The 17,052-nt window shown below is 43.9% G+C and overlaps 1 protein-coding gene across 1 annotated transcript in view; it reads left to right on the forward strand.

Annotated features, from left to right (window-relative positions):
* Window positions 1-17,052, forward strand: part of CPS1 (carbamoyl-phosphate synthase 1) — a 169,712-nt gene that overhangs the window by 15,236 nt on the left and 137,424 nt on the right. The window contains exon 2 of the mRNA XM_066622052.1: window positions 4,103-4,212. Within this exon, the coding sequence (XP_066478149.1) occupies window positions 4,103-4,212 (110 nt within the window). The remainder of the gene's footprint in view (window positions 1-4,102; window positions 4,213-17,052) is intronic.

Genomic DNA, 17,052 nt, shown 5'->3' on the forward strand with positions numbered 1-17,052 from the left:
ATTATTCAGGTTGTCCATGGCAAACTTAGCAGCTGCATTGCTTGCTATCTTCCTCTTGTGAGTAATTGGGTGTGCCTTGTTCCCTCTATTGCAGTGTTTCTCAACCTCTGGGTCGGGACCCACTAGGTGGGTCATGAGTCAATTTCAGGTGTGTCCCCATTCATTTCAATATTTTATTTTAAATATTGGACTTGATGCTACCAAAGTATGTGACTGCATTTGGGGAAATGTTACAGACCTGTACTTTTAGCAAGCTGCTATGCATATTCTTTTAACAATGATAGTGAATGGGATTTACTCCTGGGTAAGTGTGGCTAGGATTGCAGCTTAGTATTGTTAAAAAATTTCCTGCTTGATGATGTCACTTTTGGTCATGACATCCCTTCTGGTGGGTCCCGACAGATTCTCATTCTAAAACGTGGGTCCTGGTGCTAAATGTGTGAGAACGACTGCTCTATTGAATCACAGCTATGGGTTTCTTGCAGCTTACCCTGAACTTTGTCCGGGGTCTGAACCCATAACCTCTTAGGAGAGCTGAGGGAATCAATTGGTACTGCACACAGCAGGGTCGAGTAGATGTCTCAGAGTGTCAAGTACCTGTCTCATGCTTTAACATAACTCTCAAGAGGCTTCCCAAAAATATTGAACACCATTGATACCTTTGGAGAAAATGTGCAGATCGTGTGATTTACATATCAAAAACAAAAGCACAATGTGCAGACCTGCCCCCCCCCCCCGCCCCGGTCCTAAGAGACCAGAGATATTGAACTCTACAGCCACAACTGTGCACAGATGCCAGTCTGTCCACAAATTGCTTTACAGGAGCTTAATTTCTTGATGAGAAGTGAGAAACAATGTGCTGGATAAAGCCCAGAACAAACATGCCATAGAGCAACAGCTGCTTGCCTAATGCATTTTCAGTTTTAATTATAGGATATGGTGGGTGGATGAGATAAGGAACCAGAAGCGATAGAGAAGAGTTTATGTTTTGTGATACTGTAAGTTGAAGCACCTGCGCTGTCCAGTTTGTCATCTGCCTAGCTATTATCGGATACCAGGAAAAACATTCATTATAGGGAAACAGGGCAATAACTCAGTAATGATCTCCTAGCCAATATACTATGTACCTCCCAGTCAATACACTATGTATGACAATACAATGTATTGTCAATGTACCTGAAGCAACTAAAAATATTTGAATAGATAAAAGCCTGAGCCAGGTTTCATCCTGTCAGATGGAGCGTTCTGTGTTTAGACTGCCCAGGCTTATTTACCCATGGTAGCTATGGAAACTGCCAGCAGAGGTGATCTGCACCACCCCATAACTAACAAGGCAACTGGTGCCTAGTAAAGGTGGCCGGCTTGTCTGTTTGGCTGGGCTCTCTGCTTGCTCTAGCTATCACAGTTGCTGCTAAAAACGTAACTGTGCAATCCTGTGTATGCCTACGCAAGAGTAAGTTCCATTATATTCTATGAGGTTTACTCCAAGGAAAGAGTGTATTGGATAGCAGACCTGTCATGAATATGTGCAGTTCAGGCCTAGTAGCATTGCAAAGCCTGAACCAAAGTAACCCAGTAACATAGAAGTGGCTTGCATCCTAGCTGCAAGGAATTTACAACTCAATGAAAGGTGATAATGTAGCACCTCAGCAGACCGAGAGGCGCCCATGAATTCCCAGTGGGGAGGGGAGAACTAAGAGAACTAGCATCCAGCCCCACTTCGAGAAGATTCTGTCCCCAAGAGTTCTGATTGGTCAGTTCAAAAAAGTACAGGGTCACATCATCCTGTAGCATGAGAAGCATAAGAAAAGCCCAAAGGGGTGTCTTGTCTCTTTGGTCTTTGTCTTTTGGCATGGGTGCAACATCCTGGACGGGAGAGCCCACCAGGGCCATGTGGCCTCACAGGTAAACTGGGAGCTAAAACATCTACAAAAGAAAGCTGACCCAGGTGAGAGTTAAAAAATAATAGAGATAGCCAGTTAACTTTGTTATTTTATGCTGATATGTTTCCTAGAAGTTTTTATGCCTCTAGCATTTGCTGCCTTTTGTAACTTTTTGTAACCCTATGTACTTAATAAAGTAAAAATCCTTTTACCATGTTGGTTCATTGTCTGTTGGGGACAAAGTTTCAGAATCCTGCCTAGCCATTCAGCAAGCTACCAAAAATCCTCATTGTGGACTAGTATTTGAGGACTGAGACTTTAAGTAAAGAAAGTGCTCAGTGCCTACAAGGGATATAGTTAAGCCTAGAGGGTCTCAGTGTCCCTGGACTGAGGCACTGGCACATACAGGGTGGTGGCAGTTCTAGGCCGTGGGGGGGGAGTCCTCAGCTGTCCAAATCATCTCTGAAGATGGCGTCCAAGATACGATGTGATTCAGCACAGAGCAATATCGGGGAAAATATCTCTGAAACCGCCATCTCAAGAGATTGCCCTGTTCAAGCTCTCAGCCTTCGTTCCTTCTTCTTGGCAACGAAGAGTACCTCATTGTTGAGGTCCTTGGAAAACACATCTATTTAGCAGTTCCCCCCGGAGCCCTCCAAGGTTCCCTGCTTCACTGTTAGCTCCGCCCCCCCCAAAAGAAGAAGGAATTTAAAATGGTTTATTTTGCCGGAGTGCTGCTGTTCTATCTGTATTTATTAGTACTGTTTTAGCCCTTTGCAAGTTGTGATTTATTTGCCCTAAGAGAGGAACAAAGGAAGAACTGTTAAACTTTTCTGTGCCAAGAATAAGAGTTTTGTTTATTCGTTGAGAAATAGTTTATTTGGCTGATGATTCCTGTCTTTTGACTTGTAAGTATTCACTTCAGTGAGTGACTGGTCAGTGAAGATTGTCTTGCTGTGTGCTCTACATACTGATACCGTGAACTAGATTAAATAGTTATTCCTGTGCAACATTTCTCTAGAGCATAATGATAATGATACCAGTATTTCTATGCCACATTTCTTGCCATTGGATTTCTCCTTCAACTTTAATCCAAGGTGGTTTACTTAGGCAGGTTTTCTAAATTCCCATGTAGGAATTTTTACAATTACGAGTTCTAATTTTTCATAGAACACCTTCATTCCAGGTGGAATCCTTCACAGTCTGGTATCTTCTGGCCGCATTCACCTTTACGCTTTATCTGACGGCACTCCTTCACTGTCACTGAAAGCCATGGTCATCCTTAGCTCCTCTCACCAGCTGGGATGACTCACCTTGTCAGCTCTCGGATGTTTCTGGCAGTCTCGAACTGTGTTCCCAGATGTTCTTTGGGCATCATAGGTGGTAGCTCTACCACTAAACCACACCTCCAAATGGTCTTCTCGAGAGAGAGCTGTAAAATATAATGTGAAAAACAGAATATCAGAGAAGGGAAACAGATCTACAGGACTTCACAGCCATAACCTGCAGTGTGCCTGAAAATCACTTAGGATGCTGTAGGTTATGATCAAGTATGGTGCAACCAGGAGCACCACCCAGTGCCATCCCGGGTCCACTCCTGATGCCTCTGCAAAAAAGGAGAAAAACAAAACAAAAAACCCTTACCTTGCTTCTGGCACAGTTTCTTCAAATGTGAAAGTTCTGGACTTCTGGTTTGGTTTAAATGCACAGTCCCCATAAATCAAGTCTGAAATCTTGCACTTCCATGTTTGAAGAAGCTGTGCCAGGCATTTAAGGAGGCAGATGATTCATTTTCCGCTCATGTTTACTGGGTAAATACCAGATTAGTGAGAATTGCATCCACTGAGGGCTCAAGGGGTGTGGCAGCTGCAGCAAACTCAGGGTTGAACAGCACCCTGATTCTGCCACCCTCTCTCATACACCCCCAAAATCCACCACTGAAGGCCCAGTTCTGTTGAGTGTTGGGCCGTCGCACACAATCTTTTGTAAAAGTAATGGTTCTGTTCTGATAGGAGATTTTTAACTATTTTGTATAGCTCATTCTCTAGCAAAGACACAGGAACAGTCTCCCAAACCAAGCTTCTGTAAAGATGTTGGAAGAGTAAATGAGGGTAGAAAGGAGGAAATTTGGGGCTTGCTGGCTGGGTGAAAAAGGATGGCATGATATAAAAGGCACTTCATTTATAGGAATGCTGAGTTTCATGGACTTTTTTCTCCAGGCACAGACAGCCAACTTGGTACTGGAAGATGGAACCAAGATGAAGGGTTACTCCTTTGGCCATCCATCCTCTACGGCTGGGGAAGTTGTGTTCAATACTGGCCTTGCTGGGTAAGGGAAATGCACCAGTTTGTCATATCTAAGATTCTGCTCTCATACTGCATGGACAATAAAACACTATCCATCCAACTTTCATTTCATCTGAATAAGCTGCACACCCTCCAGACCGTGCTGAGAAATGGCTTTTAAATGACTTCTTTTTTCTGTGACCCCACTTCCAGTGTCTAGCTGTTGTTGTACCACTTAGCGCACAATCCTTTGGGGATATAGAGGAGGGGAGGGGGGAAACTGATGCATTCTGGGGCAGGGGAGGGTGGGTGGTGGGCAGGCCTGTGGGCAATCTGGGTCTAGGAGGGTGTGGTGCCAGGATCTGGCACTTAGGCCAGATCCTAACCCCTTTCCTGGGTGACCTGGCCTAGCACCAGGTCGCTTGGCCACCTTGTTGGTGGTGCAGATCTGAATAGCCCCATTCGGGTTGCTGCCATGTGACTTGAGGGAAGGGGAAGTGATTTCTCCTTGCCCCGGGTTGTGCCGCAGCCAGCCCCAACCCTGTGCTGGATACAGCTGGCCTGCCTGTTCCAGTGCAGAATAGAGTTGGGGTGATATTGTCTTTGATGGCAGTTATGGGGAGGGATTTTCAGCAGAAGACATTGTGGGGGACACATAGACACAATCTGGATTGGGGGAGGAGGGCACACCTGGCTAAGGAGATGTGGCCAGTCTTTGTAAGGTTATTAGAAAACACTCGAAGTTTCAGTACCTTTATTGGCATACAGTTACAATACATACACACTTACATATACAAGAAAAAAAACAAACAAACAAAACTTGAAAGAGCTGACTAGAGAACCATAGCATACCAAACTAAAATTGACAATTATAAAACACGGACTTCAGGGAGTAGGGACACGCTTCAAGTTGGACGCCACTATTTGTGAAATAAATGTAGCTATCTGGAAAATGATGTTAGGGTCAGTGGAGGCTAATAAAGATTGCAATATAACTGAGACCTCAAAAGAGGAGTTAAGATAGGATTGGAGAACTAAGCATTTTCCCCTAGCCACACTATGGAGCGGGCAATGAAAAAGGAGGTGATCTAACGTTTCTGCAACTCGCTGGGGGCAAGGACAGATTCTTTCCTGAAGAGGAATACCTTGAAATCTACCCCAAAGAACAGCAGATGGAATAGAGTTGCAACAGGCCATAGAAAAAGCCCTTCTAATTTTTGGGCATTCCAAAATGTAAAAATAATTGGGAATTTCCCCCACTTTGACCGGTAGGTGATAATATGCTGGTGAACAGGTTTTATTAACAGCAAGTAGGATATTAGAAGTATAGGTATCCAAAAGTCTCCCTTTAATGAGCCTAAATGCCTCATCTTGGGACAAATGGCCAAGGAGGTCAGGCTCAACTCCCAGTTGCTTTATTTTTGTGCTCCAAGGTTTATCTGAGAAATATGGGTCATCAAGGAGGTGATATAGGAGAGTGTTCGGATCAGTATTATAGAAAATTTTTAGCCAAAATTTGGTTGTTCTAATCCATGCCAATGTCTCGAGATGAATTTGGCCTGATTCAATACAGAGCACCTCATAGGACACACACCGGGGCAGGCCTAGTATACTTCTTAAAAAGGCTGATTGAATCTGCTCCAGTGAGTTATTAAATGCCTTAATCCAAATCAGCACCCCGTATAAAACTTGGGCAGAGTACTTCGCATTAAAAGCCTTCAGTGCCACCGGAATATACAAACCTCCTTTACTATGAAAAAAACTAATGATGGCTTGCGAAGAGGCTTTAGCAATAGAACGAGCCATATAGCGATGGCGCGTCCATGCTAAATTATGCGAAAATAAAATGCCCAAATATTTAAATGTTTTAACCTGTTCTATAATTTGACCATTGAATCTCCACTCACTTGGTCTCCAGGACCTACTGAAGACCATAATTTTTGATTTGACATAATTAATTTGTAGCTTGTTGGAGCAGAAAAATTCAGTACACTTCCTGATTAAACGTTTTAGTCCCAGACGAGAGCGAGATAAAATAACTGCATTGTCGGCATAGAGTAGAATTGGTACCTGCAGGTCCCTCAATCTGGGGGGATGACCATCAACAGTAACCAGAGAAGGAGCCAGGTCATTTAAAAAGAGATTAAACAAAGTGGGAGCGAGCACACAACCTTGCTTCACCCCCTTGTTGGTAGGAAATTCATCAGTACAATTCCCTTCTGCTGTATATCTGACTTGGGCAGATGTGTTAGAATATTAGCCCCAAATAAGAGTGAGCAATTTAGGGTCTAGCCCCATACGAGCTAGTTTAGCCCAGAGGAGGTTTCTGTTCACATTATCAAAAGCCCCTTTGAGGTCCAGAAATGCTACAAATAGCTTAGATTTCATTTGAATGGAGTACTTATGTGCTAAATGGTAAAGAGTGAGGGCATGGTCCAAAGTGGATTGCCCCTGCCTAAAGCCAATTTGTTCTATACCCATGATGTTAAAATGGGTAATCCATTGGCTAAGGCGCTGGAGAAGGAGTTTTGCATACAACTTACCAATTACAGAAATTAAACTAATAGGTCTGTAATTGTCCGGCTTACTAGAGTCGCCTTTTTTGAAAATAGGGATCACAATGGCTTTAAGCCAAACTTTGGGAAATCGGCCAGAGGCATTAATAGATGAAAAGAGCGGGGCCAGAATAGAAGTCCAAAACGATGGGTCTTCTTTAAGCCAAGTGATAGGAATGGCATCAGGTCCCGGAGCCTTGCCCGGTTTTAGGGCTACGATTAAATCAAGAATTTCCTCTTCGGATACATTGGGCCAAGCCTCAAAGTTAGAAAAAGAAATCTCTAAGCCCCCACTACAGGCAGCTGCCGGATCATAGAACAGGTCCGAGAAGTGTTGGCGCCAAGTATAGGTGGAGATTGAATTAGGCTTACCCGTAGCTTCATTGGAGGCTCTAGAAACAATCTCCCAGAATAACTTGTGGTTGTTACTAATTGTAGCTTGGATCAATCTTCCCCAGGACTTTTTAATGAACTCATGCCGCTTATACTGGATCAATTCCTTAAGGGAGGCAGTGGCAGTGAAGTAGATTTTTAAATCTTCCTTCAAATTACTAGCTCTAAAATTCCCAAAACACTCCCTGGCATGGGCCTTGGCTCATTTGCAGTCCTGGTCATACCATCCTAATTTGTCAATACTGGGCCTGCCTTTGACCTCGGCCATTGGATGAACAATATTTACATAAATATAATTCATTAGAGATTCAAAGGCAGACACTACAGATACTGGCTCTGTTAGAGTCAAAACAAAATCTCTCAGAATCTTACCATTTGAATTTTCAATAGCGATTGGATTTCAAAAAGAGTGGAATCGTTCCATCTTATTTTTGCCAGTCGGGTATAGCTTTTTCTAGCGCACGTTGGAGAAACAGTGTTAGGTGAGTCTATGTTAAAAGCAGTAAATAACGGGAGATGGTCGCTCAATTTAAAATCATCAACTTTAAAAGTGGAAACAAGGGGCAAAAAAGAGGCTGAAATTAAAACATAGTCAATAACACTTGTACCTACTGGGGAAATATAAGTAAATTCCGAAGCCCCAGAAAAGTTACATAAACCGTTAAGCCAAATCAAATTAAACTGGAGGCTAAAATTTGCCAGAAAATACCCGGCATCGTTAAAACAAATGTCTTTAGAACGCCTCGCTAAGTGTCCATGAGTAGAAATAAAAGGCTCACAGTCCTCACAAGCCATCTTGTGAAAAATCTCAATACCATCCCCAACTCTTGAGTTAAAATCAGCACCAAGAATTACTGTAGCGTTAGGGGAAATACTGCAAGCTGCATTGCATTGTTCTGAGAGGAAGTTCCAAGCTTGCTCCCGCTGCGATCTATTTTGGCATAGATAGACATTGAAAACAATAGACATTTGGGGTAGATAGACATTGAAAACGAGAAAGGTCCGCTGTTGAACAATCAGTTTGACGATTAGTAAATTGCATAGATTTTCCGATGCCTCCACAAGGGTCGCTGGCAGGAGCGGGTTGATTAGAATTGCCAGACCCGCTTGAGCGCGGCCCTTCTTGTTGGGTCTATGAGCTGGTAGATGGAAAGTTTGATAATCATCAAAAAGAATTGGTTCTATTGACCACGTTTCTTGCAAGAGAATAATGTCAAAAGATGTTAAATAGGATAGAAATTCCTTATCAGAGCACTTCCATTTCCAACCTGCAATATTCCAGGAGACCAGCTTAACCTGATTGGGTAAATGTGCAGCGATGCCAGAACTATGAGGGGAACAACAGTCAGCCGGAAGTTGCCTTAGTCACGGTTGAGAAAAATTAGAAGACAGTGGGGACGTAGCAAGGCAATTAAAAGGTCAGCCAGAGTTAATTATTGCAGAATCAGTGCCACTTCCAGCTGAATCTAGCTTCATAGAAAACATATTAAGGTCGCCTGGCACATCCTTCTGCGCTAAGGAGGTTGAGCGAGGAAGTTGTCTGGAGGGAGAATGATGATGAGTTGCCTTGGGACGGACGTCCAAATCAGGTGTAAGTGAAAAAATTACAGTCGACAAAGGCTGGCACTCGGCAGTCTTCAGGGAAGGGGGACACTCACCCTGCTGAGTCTCGAGCTCCCAAGGCGCATTGGTATGCAAATTTCCCCAATCGTTACTAATAAAATGTGCACTGGTCGTTTCTGGTTGTAAATTCAAACCCCTAGAATTGGACAGATTGTCAGAAATTGAGTTGGACAAGGGAAGCGAAAATAATGGCCTTTCGACTATGTTAGGCGTCAGAGGTTTGACTAAAGTCGAGAGATTAAGGCTGAGGGAGGGTTATCCCAGGGAAGCGTTCTTGGGCCAACACAAAGGGAGTGAATCGGGGAGACCGGTTGAGAACAAGAAGAGGACTTTGCATGCTGACACTTCTTAGGCATGGTGCCTGCACCTGCAAGATCCGCCACCAATGGGGTTCAGTTGACACCATGCACTGGACTGCGTGGAAGGGTTCTGGGAGAAACATTTGTTCGAGAACCAAGGGGCAGACTCTTATTTGGAGTAAACGGCTTGTGAGATTTGAATTTAAGAAGCGTTTGACTTCCAGACTGTATAAAAGTTCTCTGGATGGTTATATTAAAATTCCTAAAACGTGTTCTAGCATTAAAAATAAGATTAGGTACTGCTTCTGAATTAAAAGCCAAATAGAGCCTTTTGGTATAGTTCCTGGAGGGCAAAAAGAAAGATTCCCGCAGTGCAGACAAATCCACTTGTGCCTTCAGCAATTGGGACAGAGCCTTAACCATCCTGGGCTTAGAAGACCACAGAAAAGCATCTTCATATGGAATATTAAGAACCACAGCTGAAGGAGTTAATCTCAAGTGCGTATTGCAACCAGTGGATATTAGGCTTCCCCTCTCCAATTGTATATTGTTGTTAAGCTTTGCTCTTAAAGGGGAAAGTGGCACTGGGAGAGAGCTGGGCTGGCATAGCTGAAGGTTGCTGCCAGTTTGGATTTTATTTTCCAAACGCGGCAATGCCTGTAAAACAGTTTGCAAGTGTCCTTCGAGTTCATCAGACCGTTCAGATTGTTCGAAGGGTCTGAGCAGAAATTAAGCAGGCATCTCCCAAGGATTTTAATTGCACCACAGAGGGAATGCTGACATCCAAGCTTGCCTGAGCTCCACCTAACAGCACAGAGTCTATATTCTGGATAATGTCTTCCTTATCAGGGGCAGATAAACAGACTGCTGATAAATCCAAGGAGGAAGAGCAGAGGGGGGGTAACATCTGTAGCCTCCGGCTGTTGTTTAGAATTTGTGGGCAAGATAGGTAATTTTTTCTGTAAAAGAAAGGGCTCAATGGAAGGAGTGATCTTTACCGCATTGTTTGAATTCTTTTTTTTTCCTTTTGGCACCCTTCTTATCAGACCCACTCGACACCGGGCTGGTTCTCCGTCTTTTCATTGTGGAGGCTGTTGGCGCTGTCGGCTTTTTCTTAGAAGAAACTATCGGCATTGTGGCCTTCAGGAACTTTACCAAGCTATATATTAGCTCAAAGCTGCTCAATATCACACTAAACTTGTAAAAACAAAGAGTATACTATAAAATAGCAATAACAAAAAAGGATAGGAAAAAAATAAAAAACGGGAGTAGGAGGATAAGACAAATATTATAAGTTATAGCCGAAGCACTCTAAAAGAGCAGCTGCACCAGCAGCCATCTTGGAACCTCCCCTTAGAAAACACTCTTGATGTACAGTACTTGTAAACGTAATCTGAATTGTAGTTTGGTCCTTACTTCAGCCCGATACATGAACTGTACATTCTTTGGAGGAAGTGCACAACTCCTACTGTAACTGTAAAGTGCTCTTTAATCAATTCCTTATCATAATTACAGCACATTGTGTTATATTTAGATAAGGAAAAGACCTTCTGAGAATTCACAGAGAGTTTCATAGAAATGAAGCCTGGTCTTGAAATGAAAAAAACATTCATGAGGAAGAGAAGCAAGGAACTGCATGCTTCTCAAGAAGGAACACAAACTTGGGGACATTTACAGCCCCTGTATATTTGGGTTAAATCCTGGCCAAAGTTTTTTTCTTTAATTGCAAATGTTCAAATGATGTGGGTATAGTGACCGTTCTCCATCTGTGAACCATTCCGTCATAGAAACATGCAGGATGTAGAGGGTGTCACAAGCGCTATTATCCTCTTGTGTACAGCCAGTATGTGAGGGAGGGCAAATGGGAGCTTATCAACTAGCCACCCTACCCCCCCACCCCCCCAGCCTGCATTGATGTGCTAGCTGGCCACATCCCCAGACTTTGGTGCATTTTGAAGTTTTTGTACCAAGTGCAAAGAGGAATTTTCATATTGTATGGAAGCCTCTCCCTATTTAGCACTGCCCTCTGCAGGCAAGCAATGAATGTGCAAAAACCTGGAAGCTTGGCCAGTGAGCACATCAGCACAAGTACCAGGATGGTGTAGTTTGGGAGTTGGTCTTAGACCTGGAAGACCCAGGTTCAAATCCTCACTCAGCCATGAAACTTTCTGGGTGACTTGGGCCGGTCTTATTCTCAGCTTCACCTACCTCATGGGGTTGTTGCGAGGACAAAAGTGAGGAGCTATGTACACCACCTTGAGCTCCTTGGAGGAAGGGCAGTACAAAAAATGTAAAATAATAATAGTGGTAATAGTAATGGTATAGCTAGTCTGAATGCTCCCATTTTCTCCATCGAGGAATGATGCTTGAAGAGAGAAAAACATGACCTTACACGTAGGGCAGAACATTGAGAAGATTCCAACTTAATGAAGCTTAAGATTGAACCCAGCTTTAGAATAGCGGCAAGATCCTGTACTGCTCTGTTTCCCATGTGTGAATCGCCACAGTAGAAGACCGCCTCCTGAATAGGTTTCCTGATGGTGGTAATGGTAAATTACAGCACGGGAAATCTGTTTGCAAGGTTTTGCATCTGAAGGTGATTATTTACATGTTTTGACAGCACTAATTACTAGCCGTGTTAATATACCTGCCAACAAACAACTGTTTAATATAGATCAGAATGATGAAGGGCACCAAAGTTTTTTTTCCCCCTGTGATAGATTATGGGCAATAAATCTTGTCACATCACAAAAAGCCAAGCAGCACCTGGTGGATTAATTCCCCTTCAACAGCATGGCTCAGCAGCAGATACTGTATTTATTTATTTGCAGACTGTTATTTGAGCTTGTTTTCATATACTTCTCCCTGTTTTCATAAAAATACACCTGTTTGACATTGTTTTTGCAATGCATCCCATCAACTTTAGCATTTGCCGTAAGTCTCAAGGGACTTAGTGTCGGGATGTCAGACAACCTGAGGGCCCAGCATGACCTCACCCCCTTATGCATTTTATTCAGCTTTGGCAGATATTTCATGGGCCAACAGATTTTCATTGCACATGTTGGTTTTGGACACCTGTGATCTTCTGGGAGGGGTAGTTTTTCTCAGATGGTCCCCTTCGGCCTGGTTTCCTTAGCTTGGAATGGTAGCAGCAGATAGGTTTGTCTCTCTCTCTCTCTCTCTCTCCCCCCCCCGCCCCCAGTCTGCCAGTAAATGCAGCCTCTGAAGGCCTTTTAAGTCCTTACAATATCATTTCAGGTGTTTAAGAAAAACCAAAAGTGACCCTCTCAGGCCTCCCAGAAGCCCTAGAAGGTATTCCAAGGGCCAGGGAGACCACACACAGCCTCCCAGAGAGACAGAAGGTGTGTGTGGGGTCCTGGCTTGAGGGTCCTGTCTTGAGGCTTGTATTTGCAAGAGGTAGCAGCGGGGCACTGGAGGTTCTGTCTCCCAGAGCAATGGCCCAGCCACCGGGGCCTCAGCAGAGAGTGTGGGGGGAAGAGGATTGCGTCATCCAGGCCCTTCTCTCCCAGCTGCTAGGGCTTTTTGGCTCCTAGCCAGTCTTTGGTTCATGGGCAGGCTGGGTTCTGCTCCCTCCAGCTGCCTGACCCAGACGGCCTTCATCCTTGGCCCAGCTGGGCTTTATGCTCATGACAGCCCCTCCAGGCCCCGCCCCTTCCTTCATGGGAGGGTTAAAAGGCTGACTGGCCTCTCCTAGCCCCTCCCCTCACTGCTTGTGATAGCCAAAAGGTTAGAGCCTGGTGTTCCTCCCCCCTCCTCCCTCTCCTGGCTCTCCAGACTGACACTCTACCTGCTGCTGGCCTTGGAGCCTGTCTCCTCCTTGCCTTGAGCTCCTCTCTTGCCCTGCAAGCTTGTTCCCTCCAGGTTTCCCCCAGGTAAATCAGGGGGACCCTGGCAGTGTGCATGAGCACTAAGTACCAGCCTCCAACTTCCTTGACTAATGGGCAGACAACAAACAAATAAAACAAAATCTTCTCTTAGTGATGGACTCCATGCCTAATCTTGTGGAAAGACTGTCAAAGACTCCTTTGTCCTGCTTTATCCTAGACTGAACTTACCTGTTGAACTGCAGCCAAGTCCAGTGGACTGAAATAACTCCAGCCTGGTTAATCCTTTGGACAAAAGTCTATAGTTATTTTTTGTATCCGATGATGGGTCAACCATTATCTGGTTGGCAGGTCCCTGGGAACTACCATGTACTCTGAAGCATTGCGTCTCCCTTGCTGGCTTCACTAATCAAATCTGAAAGCTGCCAGCGCCGTCCCTTGTGCAAGCACAGCCTGACAGACTTATTTCATTCTGTATGAAGGGTTTTTAAGTGGCTGTGAATTTTATAGGGTTCACTAAAAGGGAGTGGCAAAATGCACTTGATCCCAGCATGGATTGTAGGCTACCCCATATTGCCTCCATGTTGATATCCACTTTGCTGGAAGACTTTGTATGACTAAATAACTGGTAGATGGTAGAAAAAATGCAAGTGTGTGCAAGTGTCCTACATCTTTATGGCATCATCTACAGAAGTAGTTATATAGCTATTACAACAGTCACACTTAGCAAGAGATCATGGTTGCAATCCATAACTCATTTATTTCCGAGCAGCCCAGCTGACTTTAATAGGATTACTCTATAATAATTGTAGCCTGATTGTGCATATTTATGCATGCTCCAGGCTTATGAAAATCATACATTAACACTAAGGACCTCATTTATTTTAGATGTTGGCAAAATATACATATTCAAAAACTAAAACACCAGCCTCTGGAATATTTCATACCAATGGTTTAATCTGACACATAATTTCTCTCTGTTGGCTAGCACACTCAATCGTCGATATCAGCCTGCAACCATTCTGGATTATTTAAAGAGTGTTCCGGTGTGTGACAATCCATCTTTTTGCAATGATGTCAGCATTCCATAAAAATGTGTCTTGTAACTTGCTGATATTTGAAAAACTGTATTGCTATTCAATTATATGTAATTTAAATAAGAACAACAAAATAAATTAGGTTTGCCTTGTGTAAATCATCCTGAAGAATCACAATGTGCCTGGCAAACAATACATAGGGAATGCTTCATCCTCTTGCAGTGTGATATATACCCACTGCTGAAGTGAAACTCATCAGTTCTAGAACAGCTCTCAACAGTGCAGAATACTTTATCTATCTGAAGAAGCCCTTGTAGTACCATTGGAAGAATGGTACCCAACAACAACAAAGCCCCATCTTTGCTCTGTGTTGTTGCCCCTCAGAAATTCAGGCCCTCCTAACAGTAACTTTCAGTCATGGCAAGGAAAATGCACTCCTTCTGCCCTCTAGTCCACTTTGTCCAGCTGATCAAGACCCATGATGCCAGTCCAAAGGGGTCTAAAGGAGGAAAAGAAAGTCAGCACTAGACTTTTGGATCACCGTCCCTCTGTGGTTGTTCTCTGCTCATATACTGGGGCAGGGGTGCCCAAACCCCGGCCCTGGGGCCACTTGTGGCCCTTGGGCCCTCTCAATGCGGCCCTCAGGGAACCCCCAGTCTCCAATGAGCCTCTGGCCCTCTGGAGATTTGTTGGAGCCCACACTGGCCTGACGCATCTGCTCTCAGCGTGAGGATGACTGCTCGACCTCTTGCGTGAGCTGTGGGATGAGGGCTCCCTCCACTGCTTGCTGTTTCACGTCTGTGATGCAGTAACAGCAGCAAAGGAAAGGCCAGCCTTGCTTTGTGCAAGGCCTTTTATAGACCTTGAGCTATTGCAAGACCTTCATTCATTCATATAAGTTCATCTTTAATATATTCATTTATGTAAACTTATGTAAACTTATTCAAATTTTAAATGTAAATTCTTTTTTTTCCCCTGGCCCCCGACACCGTGTCAGAGAGACGATGTGGCCCTCCTGCCAAAAACTTTGGACACCCCTGCACTGGGGGAATGGTGGTTTGTTAAACTATAGACTCACAGTTTGTTCAAATGATTTCAGTTTTTAGGGGGAGCTGTAAATTTGTATGGGGAGGAGAAATAATTCTGTATCAGTGATATGAGGAAGGAGTGTTAAAAATATGCTCCATTTACCTTGGTCAGAAGTGTATGCAGTGACTAGGGGCGTTTGAAAATTGCTTTATCATTTTGCAAATTTCATGATCTGAAAGGCATAAAGCGGTGTTATGTGTTTTTATTCCACATTCTCATTCCAGGTTCCAGGTTTATTAATTTTAAACACTTTAAAGAGTACTAGGTAGGTGATATAGGTGATAGAGTGTCAGCCAATGCAGCCACAGTGTTATTTCTAACTGGAAAAGTACATGGCTGCCCTCATTATCCATGGGTGTTCCATTACAGAGTGATCCCCATGGATAAGGAAACTCGCAGATACTAAGATCATGGGTTTGGGGGCCCTGTAATCCTCAGAGGTGGGGAGAGCTGTGCTCCCCTTGACTCTGGAGAGTGTTCTAAGGGCCGGGGAGGCTGTGCTCTTTTTTCCATGAAAACCAGAAGTGATCTTTGGAGGGCCAGGGAGGGCTCACCCAGCCTCTAAAGGCCTTTTAAGTCCTTAAAATATCACTTCAGGTTTTTATGCCAGAAGTGACCTTCTCAGGCCTCCCAGAAGCCCTAGAAGGTATTCCGAGGGCCAGGGAGACCACGCACAGCCTCCCAAACTCTCAGAACATCCTCCAGAGGCAAGGGAAGCACAGCAAAGGGTCCATGTGACCCACGGATACTGGAATCTGCAGGTCCTGAATTCACAAATTTAATCTACCGTAGATACGGTAGATACATGACATTTTTGCCAAGTAATCAAGCTCCAATTTTCACTTCGCCTGATTATCGGGTCAATCAGAGGGCAGAGCCTTTCAACTCTGAACAGTTTAGCTTCTCAGCTCTGAAAAGTTTCATTTCTCCCCTCAGCTCAGGCAGGCACCTCCTCAGTTGCTATAGTAATTTTCCTGGGACATTCCAGCCAAAGTTAACCTTTCATTCTCCTTCCTCCTGCAGCAGCCTGGTTCTGCTTGGCAAATGCTTGCAAAGCAGGTCTGTTTTTGGAAACACCAGGATGGGACCCTCCTTCCCAGGCTACAATTCAGTGCACCATTACTCAAGAATAACACCCATGGGAAGCAGTGGGTCTACTTCTGAGTAAAAAGGGCTGCAAATATCTCATCTCTCTGCTGTGAATTGAATCGCACACTCCACATAAACACAAAATTGCAAATTGAATTTCCATAAATTGTACCCTTCATATTAGCAAAATGTTTGCAATAATACAAGCCCTCATCTCCTCTCTTTGAAAACCCAGACTTCATGTATTCATCACATATTTTCTCTTTTTATCTGTCTGAGGAACAGAAGACTCTGCCTTTGCACTGTTTTGCACCAGAAGTGTGCTGAGAAATTCTGGGTGATTGATCACTTTCCATATTATGTTTCAGCTTTTTCACTGTGCTGGTTTTCAATCACAGGTTCATACATGAATTGATGACCAAAAACTAGCTATTGGTGGGGCTTTCACAGCCAATTAGCTACCTCCCTTCCTGCCTTGCTGGTCCTTGCAAGGCATTCTGGAGCACGACCTGCCTTTTTCTGCCATTATTCCATTCTTTTTCAAGTATCCCGAAAGGTCCTGTTGAGTGTCCCTGGGAGTACATGAATACCAGGTTGGGAACCACTGTTTTACTTGTATGTAGTTTACAGTGCACTTACTCTGATAGTGTTTACAAAAAGGTGGTGAAGACCAGAATTTAAAAAGAATAAAAATGTATCTTATGATCTTTTATTATGTTTTAAATAAATTAGAGACTACAGTTCTTAGGTAACAATTAGTGGTAGGTTATTTTTCAGGATCTGGCCTCGGGTAAAATCAGACAAAACTATAGTCAGACACCTCCTAAGTTTAACCCCCGACTTATCTGAGGGTCATATAAAATTCCATGATTCTTGGCTCAAAACCTGCCCTCAACTTATCTGTGGGGTCGATTTATAGGCGAGTATCTGTGGTATTTCCTGGGAGATAGCTT

The sequence above is a fragment of the Tiliqua scincoides genome, chromosome 1 (genome assembly GCF_035046505.1).
Source record: "Tiliqua scincoides isolate rTilSci1 chromosome 1, rTilSci1.hap2, whole genome shotgun sequence".
NCBI classification, from domain to species: Eukaryota; Metazoa; Chordata; class Lepidosauria; order Squamata; family Scincidae; genus Tiliqua; species Tiliqua scincoides.